Source organism: Lingula anatina, chromosome 7 (genome assembly GCF_051362555.1).
Source record: "Lingula anatina isolate TDL-2025a chromosome 7, LinAna3.0, whole genome shotgun sequence".
NCBI lineage: Eukaryota > Metazoa > Brachiopoda > Lingulata > Lingulida > Lingulidae > Lingula > Lingula anatina.
Window position 1 is genome coordinate 18,209,649 of NC_141773.1, and position 11,406 is coordinate 18,221,054.

At 38.3% G+C, this 11,406-nt stretch overlaps 1 protein-coding gene across 1 annotated transcript; it reads right to left on the bottom strand.

The window, feature by feature from the left end:
• Positions 1 to 393: 393 nt before the first annotated feature.
• On the bottom strand, positions 394 to 10,500 carry LOC106174493 (uncharacterized). The gene is made up of 11 exons (XM_013556074.2): positions 10,024 to 10,500; positions 7,319 to 7,424; positions 6,055 to 6,146; positions 5,510 to 5,711; positions 4,945 to 5,091; positions 4,317 to 4,402; positions 3,884 to 4,076; positions 3,251 to 3,412; positions 2,468 to 2,568; positions 2,130 to 2,328; positions 394 to 1,569 (listed from the first exon to the last, which is right to left on the bottom strand). The coding sequence occupies exons 1-11, from the start codon at positions 10,366 to 10,368 to the stop codon at positions 1,421 to 1,423; spliced, it is 1,782 nt and encodes a 593-aa protein (XP_013411528.2). The 5' UTR covers positions 10,369 to 10,500; the 3' UTR covers positions 394 to 1,420.
• Between the last annotated feature and the right edge of the window lie 906 nt (positions 10,501 to 11,406).

Genomic DNA, 11,406 nt, shown 5'->3' on the forward strand with positions numbered 1-11,406 from the left:
GTCAACGTATTTATCCAAATTATGGGTTGCCAGATTATTTTATAATAATGACAGTCATGTACTCATTTCTGGTATCTTCTAGGATCCGAGGTTGGAGCTTTGAGCGAGTGGGAGATGACTCTTCTGATGCGATTCTCTCTCTCCAGATATAGACGTAATATAACAACTCGAGTTTACCGTAGTACAAACTGCGTTGTAGACAAGGGGAATCAAATTGAATGCTCTACGTGCATTTATTATGAACACGGTTGTAGATATTCTACATGAAACACATTAGATTTAACTTAAAATCATACATTGTCCCCACTTTTATTCCCGTTATGCTTCGTAGAATATCGTTCGTAGCATATACGCGGCCAAGGAAATCTGTTGGTGATAGAGAAAACATGAAAATTCAGAGTTCACGACTTTATTCACCCACATGAATATAAAGCAATTACAAGAGCGCGCATTGTCAACAGAGGTACATGTTAAGTTGGGCAGAAGTAGTTTTGAGTGTACAGTTGACCAAATCACAGGACATTAAGCTGCATACACTTTGAGCTTGAACAATTTTATACCATCTTATTTGATGGTAAAATCCAATTATTTTGTCTTTTTTTTTTTTCATTTTATAATCTGGCTGTTTTGTCTCTTGTTTTAGTGTACAATCTAATTGTTATAATTACTATTAATAAATAGTATTAACATAATTCGTATTACTACAATACAAAACATTGGCATTATGGCCTATACTACCAAAAGGGTCCCACATGACGTAAAGAAACTGAAGACTTAATGTGTGGTCTCCATACTTCTTTTTTCAACCTCATGATCTTTTGTGATGTTTTGGGTCGGAGCGGTCGGAAATCAACCATATCAGCTTTAATTGTTTATAATATAGGGTTCGTTAAACATTAATTAACCTTTAAAAATTGCAGTTAAGACACATGACAAATATACGTGCACAGCAGACAATAAGTTGGCTAAAATCTCAATATGCAAATTGCAGCAATACACCTAAAAATTCCCATTCAAGGGTGAGGCAAATAGAAAAAAAATGTTGATATGGGACTTCCATAACCAGACAGTTACAAGAATGGATCTGTCCGGTAAATTATACATTGCGGATACCTTTTCACTTGTATGAGCACTTTCATGTGCGCGCTTTATAAATCAAATTCTGGAGAAAAATACTAGAATGGCTACTTCTGAGGTTAACTCTCTGGTTCACCTGAACTAGCCAAATGTATTTTGTAGAAAAGTTCTGAAACACCTGTCTTATCCGCATGGCAAAGATTAAGAATGAATACATACGCACTCTTTATTTTACTTATAAATGCGACTGAGTCCATTGGTGGTGTATAATTTGCTCCCTACATTCAGAACTTATAATAAAAAGAATAATGATAAAATAATAAGATAATAATGCGAATAGTATTTAAACGCCTACAAACACTTCTTCGACAATTACGTTGGTGGTGGATCTCCACCCAGTGTACATTCCATGACCTGAATAACCAGAACAGGGCGCGGTTCTTAGCTCCACACTTGTTGGGCCGCTGGGAATGTCGTGGCAGATTCCGTCCACTGAAACAAAGCCAAAACACTTCATTTAGCTTGAGAAAGATGAAAAAGGCTATCTGTTTTTATTTCATTGAATTGACATGTTTTGAAGATGTAAAATAAAGTTATACTTTGTTAACTAAAGTGTCTCTCTCAAATTGTGACGTTAATAAGAAAGACATCCTCCTTAACTATTCAATATAGCTATAGCAATGATGGGATCTGGGGAAAGAAGTAGCACTTTTAATGACTGGCCTGAACTCGCCAGGGCATTATAGAGTCATGATCAGTCTATAATATGCATAATAATTAGTATTATCACTGATCTCTATTGTTACATTCCTTACAGTGTAGATAGTTGACATTAAAAACACCATAAATTAGGAACAGAAACCAGTAAACTCAGAACTAGTGAGCCCCCCCCCCCCCCCCCCCCCCCCCCCAATAATCTGATTTATCTTTATAAAGAAACGTGTTCCAGAAAAAGTCAGTCGCAATTTGGAAACCCACCAACAGAGGACATTTCTGCGGTTGGTGTTAGGTCTGTACATGGCAGCAAGGTTACCACTACAAAACATACTTACATACACACGGCTGTAGCCAGTTGGCCTCCGAAGGACCGCCCTCGTGCATCACCCGCTCAATACTGCCTGGGTTGCTACACGCGGTTCCGTTAAACGTCACGTACCAGCGTCCACAATTTGGGTTTCCAAGGATACGACAGTTGAAACTCCATATGACATTAATGCCACTGTCCGTATACACTTTGTTGTACACGAACGCCTAAAGAAAATATGGAAATATTTCAACTGAGTGCACATCGTCATTATATTCGAACGACAGGCAGAAATTCACGACACAATGACGTCACAATATGCCAATTCATAGAATAACCAAAACGACCCGTGTACATATAGCTCACCTTGATGAGTGCATTATTGTTCCCGTTGTCAAGGTTGAGCCACCACCCGTGCTGTCTGTTCACCACTGGGAGACGATATGCGTGACCATTTGGGGTGAGAACTGGAAAGATTTAAGAATAGGATGAGAAGAAGTAAATCTGTGATTTCTTATTTTCACTGATACCAGGATATGCTACACTCCCTAACCTGATATTGCTTTTTTCCGGTATCAGGACGATCCATCTGGCATCGAGATATCCTTTTGGTGAACTAACTGCCAGTTTTAATTGTTTCACCACTTCCCCCTGCCAATATTTTGTTTTCGTTTCATTTTCTGTCTTTTTTCTTCTATTACGTAAAATATTTAAGTAATATATAAATACCTCAAAACAGATAATTCAACTGCAGTGTATGTGTGTGTGTGTTGGGGGGGGGGGGGGGGGGCAATTGTCCGGGTGGGATTGTCCTAGAATCCTTTTCAACGTGATCATACTTTTCAGGCACGTTAGCTTCTGCACATGATTTTTACATCGATCGTTATCTTAGAGACAGCTGAGCAGCATGTTTTGAGAGGTTTAATAATCTGGCTCTTACTGTGAACAAGAGAGACACTTGAACTGATCCCTAGCACTCAACAAGACAATAAGAAGGAGAATTAAACTTCTGAAGGGAAGTGAAGTCCCTCAATTCCCACAACATAGTTGCTCCGACAAACCCTCTGAAAACACGCCGGCGCAGCTGTATCGCTTAAATATAACGTTCCATGTAAAGGGGACCTATGTTAATTCACATTAAATACTCACCAGCACTTATATCATTGCCAAGACGCGACTCCTCCATGATCAGCAAGTTCTCTTGATTCCAACCGGTATGGGGATTGCCTGCACTATAGCTATCGTAACAGGCTCCAACGTGAAGGGAAACCGTAACCGTCCCTGCCGCAAGTCCTTTACATAGTCCGTGTACTGAAGATAGAAATTATGGCTTCAGGCTACACAGACAAAGTATATATACTCCCCTAGCAAAAAAAAGTATCACCCCTTCCGCAATTATGAACATTGGTACAAGGGTGCCCATAATTTTAATTTCACTATTACATAACCTCTAGGCAACCTATCAACGTGTACATTGGGGATGTGGGTAGTACAATATAGACGTACTTCAACGCCAACAACTTTTTAATACGCGGCTCCCAAGTCAGAGGGATACACTTTATCAAGCGGTTGTCATAGGAGGGAGTTTAATCCGTCCAATGGTTTGCATCACTGCATGTGATAAGTTATTCGACTAGAGTAAGCAATTAAAATTGAACTTGTTTCTATATGAACTACTAGTATTTTACAAACATGTGTTCTCTTGCACACCTTTGCATTCTCTCTTTCTCTCTCTCTCTCTCTCTCTCTCTCTCTCTCTCTGAAAAAAGGAAAAAAGCCTACCTGCATATCCCCTGTGAACTGCGGTTTCCCCCTGCGTGTAGAAAACCATATCGACTGTGCCTGGATTTTGGCATTCTGCTCCATTAAACTTAAAGTACCATCGCGAACAAACCGGGCTTCCGGACACATACAAATTTCCAGAATAATGAACGACAAGTGCGGTATCACTGGCCCTCTTCCGGAATGTCTCGCTCTAGAAAATAGTTGCACAACTAATTACACCACTGCGTGTGTTGTTGTGGGCGAGGAAGTTGAACATTTGACTACATTTAAATGATTTTTACTGAGAGCCTCAGTTTTGTCTGTGCGGTAAATTAAAGCAAAAGGATGCATATAAGTACATCCATAGTATCTTAGAACAAAATATTGTTGCTGTGCTAAGGTGTAAACACGGTTTCAGCCAACACTAACGTGAATAAAGTATTTTACTTACAATATGGACATTTTCACTTCTTGTGCTGGAGTAGCGGTCTTTGTTCAGATATTGAATGTTAAATGTGGAGAGCGAGGCGCATGCACCTGAAAAATAAATGGTACGTTTACGAAATGCACAGATTTCATCTTAAAACGGTACATTTACGAGTTTTAAAGGGGCTTTTCTTAGCGTTATATTCTTTCTCTCTCTCTCTCTCTCTCTCTCTCTCTCTCTCTCTCTCTCTCTCTCTTGATTTGATAACAATTAAGTCAATGAATTCGATTTGTTGTGAAGGGGCATCTTATTGTTGGCAGGTGCGCGACCTGGAAGCCCTTTTGGATTGAACAGGTGAATGTTCTTCCTCTGCGTTATCAGAGTCTGTCGGTAACTCAACACTTTAAGTATTATCATGGTACTGGGGGTATTAACGAAACTGTGGAGATTAGGGAAAATTATAGAGAAGTGAGACGCCGTCAGAGCCCCAGTACAAAGGAAGTTCTAAGCACTAATGGTGAATATTGATGAGGCATTAGAACATGGGCTTAAGGAACAGAGATACAGTCATCATCACATCGGCGTATAATTGCACTAGAGCGATTCTCCCAGTTTTCTACCAATACTGAAAATAAAGATTCTGTTCTTTTACCAGAGCCGACGCCGTATTCTACTTCGGCCACGGTTATCCTGCTTCTAGCGTTCCATCCAACATGGTTACTTCGATCTGCGCTACATCTAACAGTTGACAGAGAAATTGATCTCACTCCGGCTGCTATGTTATTACAGATACCGAAAACTAAGAGAAAAACACATATTAGAATATTAATGCCGTTGGAAATATGTTAGGAAAAAGAACATACCTTTAGATTACTAATGACGTCCTGGTAATGAGGTGTCTATGAATAAATATACATCTACATTTACGGCACGATAAATAACTTTGTTTTAGAATTTCTATCATGACATTTCAGACTTTTTCAAAATTGTAACAATAGAAATGCTAATTTGTCTTTCAGAAAAAAAAAAAAAGATGAGTAATGAAATAATACAAAATGAAATCCAGAAGATATAGCAACAAGTATAGGCCTATATAGACACATGTCCTGTCCTGAAACGCCCACTTAAAAATTACATGTTCTATTTGACAGCAACCTTTCTCCATATATACTTTCTAACACATGCGCTTATACACAGTTCAGAAATAAAGAACTTACACTCCGTGTGTTTCAAGTGGTTTCTAGCTTGGGAGTGATACTCTGCGTACCGGATGCGCCCAGGATCAGCACATTCTGATCCGTCAATCATGAAGACCCAGTACGTGCATCCGCCCGCAACGTTATACGCTGATCTCATGGTCCCACTCCATTTGAGGTAAAGACCAGTTTCTGCTCCTTTCTTTTTGGTATATGATATGGTCTGCAATACACATCATCGACAAGGCTAAATATATCTTTTTGTATATGAAAAGGCTATAAGCAAAACGTCAACTTGCTATCAAGAAATGGTTTTTATAGCTTATCTTAGTATATATATATATATATATATATATATATATATATATATATATATATATATCTTATATTCACACTACACACTGTACACTCTCCATATTATTTAATTATATCATATCCTCTCATGTAGCTCTTTGATATTTCATGATAACCATTGCAAACCGCCAGCCAAGTGATATTTTCTCTATTAAATCTCTATAAAACAATCACTGTCAAACTATGAGTGAATACATAAAAGGCGAGCGTACAAACGCAGTTCCAGTGCCGACGCTCTTGGAGGTCGTTGTGGTCCACTCGTATATGTTAGAAAATGGCGTCTCTTCACAGTCCGACAGGTCGCCTGGAAATGAAAGAATATTATTCCTTAACGTTATGTTAAAAGAAATTTTGATTATTTTCGTAGCCACTTAATACTTTTATTAAAATATTTAATATAAAAGATTTAAAGATAAAAAAAACATATTAAAATATGTTACAGGCCAAATGGTTGTTCTAATACATATCACAATGATATTGTCCGTACCCGAGTCACAAACTTGATTGGTTGTACATGTATGACATTCCCCACAAAGATAAACCACGGGTCCATGTAGCACTGGCTACTTGTCTAGACAGACCACTGCCAATGTGCAATACTTTCTAAAGGGGAGTGGGGTGGGGGGGGGGGGGGCTGAGATATGACCTCTCAATCAAGTATCAATGATCTGCATGTAAGGCCAAAAGAGCATATTGTTTCTCATATGAACACGCGTCATTACAATACCTGTACACCACTCAATTTCCATTTATTTATTTATTTATTTATTTATTTATTTAAAGGAGGTGCTATAGGAGGTATATTTATAGAAACGCGACCTTTTCTATTAGCATATCTTTTGCTTTTTGTTCAGTATATGTATCAAAATGATTCATCGATGTACATGTCAAAGCACATATTTTGTTGCGTTTCCAATCATTCCCCCCCCCCCTTCTCCCCCACCTGCTTTACAAAATACTAGGTATCGGACAGAGGGTGTAGATATATTAGGCTCAATAGACAAAAAGTATATATTAAAAATGTGTAACAAGTACGTGCCGTTGGAAATCACTGGAAAGCATGGTACGTGTAACGGCAGAATTCGCAAGCAAGTTCTCTCTTTTGGTTTATTGTTTCGCATCGGTCGTTGGCTTTTGAAAAGTAAAAAATGTATTGTCTCTTACATGACACTGTCGCAAAAATACCTTTATCTAATTTTATACTTGCATGTTCATGTGAACAAAGCAAACTTTTTAATGGGCATGTTTGGTGGACTCCACCGTTCTGCGATCAGAGGGACTCGGGTCTCAAAAATAAGCTTCGCTTTTAGAATATAACAACAAGGCAAATGCATATATATATATATACAGACGCACATGAATCTTAGTTTTATTGAAGACAATTGACGCCGATCAAACGTGACAGTGCAGAAACGGACAAACACGGACAAAGCGGAAGTACTGCAGCAAGCCATTCACCTACCTACACACACTTACCTACACAGTAGACCTCCCTGGTGTCACACGTGGCCCGACATCGGCCAGCCTCTGAACAAGGAGAGTTGGCACACTCGCTGTAGGTTGACTCCACGAGTGCGTTAACCTGTAACGAAAACATATTTTGCAACTTAACTTGCATATGTGGTGTGACGTAGACGAGGAGTGTATATTTATTTTCATGTACGATGTCTCCCATCCCTGGATCTGCCCTTGCACAGTGATTTTTTGGGTGGTCCATTCTAGACATGGCTATGGTACACCCCGACTGCGCTGTATGAAATTCCTAGTAACCTTCACTTCTTGTCATAAATGGAATCGTTTGTGTTGCCCTCATAATCTTTCCCAGGGAGGTGGTGTTTTTGGCTGTTTTTATCTCTTTGTTTGTCCGGTCGTCTGTCAGCAACGTTATGGAAAATTGGATTTAATATGATGAAATTCCAAGATACTGTCGGGAGAGGGCTAAGTAAGAAACGATCAGCTTTTGATTGTGTTCCATTCATTCATTAATTAATAGCAATTAATTATTTATATGTCTGTCTGACTTGCTAGCAACACTATGCAGGAAGTCCACCGTGTTCGGCAGCCAGGGATATTACATGTGGTCAGCAAATTCTGCTATTTGATGCAGTGTTATTGACAATACATGATACCTGTCACACAAGCCGAAGTTTTACAGAAATTGCCGAAGGCTAGAAAATACTTTTTATCAGTTATAAACTTATCATCAAATTCAAACTACGACCACTATCTTCCCACTACCATAAGGAATTGCTAACACCTTCCAGTTGTCAACAAATCGTTGTAGTATGGGAGAAAAACGTGAAAGACATCGGCTGATCTGCTGTTATAATATAGATGTAAGTGGACAATACTGAAACTCTTAGGCTCTACGACCAATGCAAAAAGGCTCTTAGTAACGTCTTAAACTTACAACGTAAGCTAATCACACACTTCATTTATCAAGTGCAACAAGAAGATAAACACAAGTAGGTCTTGTATGGGACATCCTTAATTTTTACAGGCAGACGAACGCTTAATTAATACAGAAGTTCTACAGGTAACTTAAACCAAAGAAGTATTGATCCCTTTCCTGTCGCATCAGATACGGTTTATCAGTTTCTAACTTTTAAGACATTCGGAAATGGAGACTGATGTCGTGATAATAAAAAAAGATGCATTTTGAGAACTAATGTACAGACAGCAATTTTCTCTGGTTGAAATGTTAAAATTTCTATGAAAATTCAAAATATTACTTTATTAAGTGTTAACAACCACGTCATGTCTTCCATTATCACATTAATGTTTAGAACTATATAAAAAAAATAATAAAAAGCAATGAACATTTATTTTTTGAGACATTCGTCATCAATCGATGAGTCGCTGTTTTTATCGTTGCACTCATGGTTACTGTTGAAAGCCCCTTTCACGTTCTAAAAAGGAGTCAATATCAATTGATTGATATAATGAGTTTTTGTCGAAAAAATAGCTAGATAATATTGGTTTTCTTCATGTTTTCCTGTGTGTGCAAACCCACTGTGCAAGTACATGGTGGTCGAATTACATTAAGTCTGAACAAAATTCGATTTTTTTTCACTTAAATATAAAAAAAGTATAGTTATTTCTAAAAAGTTCATTACATATGTTTACCGGGTGGATGAATACTGCCAATACCGGTATGACGTGACAGGTAGTACTCCATAATAGACGGTCCGGTTCCAATTAAATTGAAGAGGTAAGACTCGCCCGAGATTTCGACCCACTTACATGTACGTCAGGCTAACTCTAACCTGTATAATTAAATGGAGGGTGGACTATTTGCTACACGAGACCGCAGTTTCGTCATACGGGGGTTCCGAAAAAGGAAAATAAAGAACACAATGTGAGCTGGAAAACGTATGCGTGTCACAATAAGATTTCTTTCACAATTAGTACGATTTCTTTCACTGTTTCTTTCGATTTTTATATTCAGATGAGGAACTGCACAATACCTTTGTTACTTTTATAATGACATGTTTTATCCGGGACCAGTGACACTATTTCTATAAACCGGTCTTTGAAGTTTGTAACTTTCGGGCTCCTTTGGAAATGGAGATGGAGGTGAAAATTAGAAATTCAGAGCTCGAAAAGGGTGTTATGTATCAATCTTATCCTATCCCATTGAATTTGGTTTAAATGGAAAATGGAATAAAGAAAAATATTTCAAGGTATTCGTTTCTTTTTTACATTTAGTTTATTTCTCTACGCTTCACCATATTGTTTTATGAAAAGAGTCATTCTTTATCGGTGTCTCGATCTATCATCAAAGAGTGAAAATAGCACAGAACCACCTTCGAAAAACAGTCTTCATGGGTGATAAGCAAATTAAGACAAACATTTACAACAGAGGATGGTTTATTTGCCGCTGAGGATAGGTTCCTTCTACCAGAACGACACAGAGAGATTTTACACGAGATATTCACTGATATATTTACTAAATCAGTTCACTCTTTTACTGTAGCTACAGACTTCTCACCAGCTTCACGTGTTAGATCCGCGTTTTGTCAAACTTCCAAGTGAGGAGAAATAGGTGTGGGCGGAAAGGCAACAAAAATCAGACCCAAATTCTTAATATGCTACATTAAATAAATAAGATACTAGTTGCCATACTGTGTTTGACTATTCGATACCATTCATTAAGCGACACCACCCAAAATAACACTCACCGCCTGCGCCTGCAGATTGGTCACCACCCCTCCACTCTCAACCACGCTGCTCGTCTCATACCCAGTCGTCTCCTGCTGAATACCAAGAATGTAACATCTCTTGGCGCGTTCATCAAAGTACGTGGACTGGCAGTTATTGTAAGATGTGCAGTGCGCGAGACAGTTGAGGTTGGAAACGGCGGGATATTCTGCCAGATAAACCGGGACTTCATATTCAGGTGCCACCCGAACTGTGGTGGAACTTCCTCCTGTGGTAGGTCTGCACGAGGCTATGGAATCAGCCAGGGCGTGATCCTGGAACACCGTAAAAACCCACAGCACTGCCCAAAAACACATTAAAGACATTTCAGTGTCTTTTTCTTGCTCACAGCACTACCAAAAACATTAAAGGCATCCAGCGTCCTCTTCTTGCAATTCCAAAGGGTCGACAAAGGTTTCAGGGATCTTTTTAGTTATCGGATAGGGTTTGTCGGCAAATTATCGCCAAACCTTTTATACGGCAGTGAACAATCGATCGGTTCTCCTTCGTTTCTTTATAGTGGCAAATCGCCAGGTTAATGGTATGTTTTCTGTCAATGTATTTTATCGGATAATAGAGTCGCCTTTGTGGCCGGTGAATCGTCAAACAAGAAAACACAATAGTGTTTATGGATATCAATGCAACCAGATATTGATAACATGTTAAAAGAGCTAAAAGAAATGTGTTGAATTCCAATGATTAATATTTTATTTGTAAGGTAAGAGTGGTTCAATAAGAGCAAAAAATGCCCCACGTGTTAAATTGATTTCGGACGAATAAATGGTTGAGAACTGTTCAATTCAATAACTCGTTTTAGCTCGCCACAAAATCGGCTTCGTAAAATGATTGTTTCTATATACTTTTGTAATAAATCTAACATGCTGAATTTCATGTATGATATTAGGGATTTGGGGTGTAATCTCTGCGAAGATGCATTACTGAATTGAACAGAATTAAGTAAAAGTTCACCCAGAATTGTACATTTTTTATAGTTTGTGGTGAATTTTTTTTATTTTTGTAAAAAAAGTAAAAACAAAAAACAGTAACCAGCAGCCTCAATCACAAGCAGTCATAGATGTTTGCTATAAATGTAATAAACCCGCACACATCAACAGTAACCCAAATGTACAATGCATACAGCACTGAGTCTAAAAACACCTTGCATAAAAATTGATTGTGGATAAATCACTATGATTGCTTTTTGTTTCCATTGAAAAACACATTTGCATCTATGCCTAAAAGATAAAAGCTTCTATTAGTGGATTAGCTGTAAGGCATGACCTACCTGTAGAAAAACAAACTAACACTCATGTCGCTGCATTATTGGCAGAAAGGCAAAAACTCAATTCAGTGAGTGTTTTGCA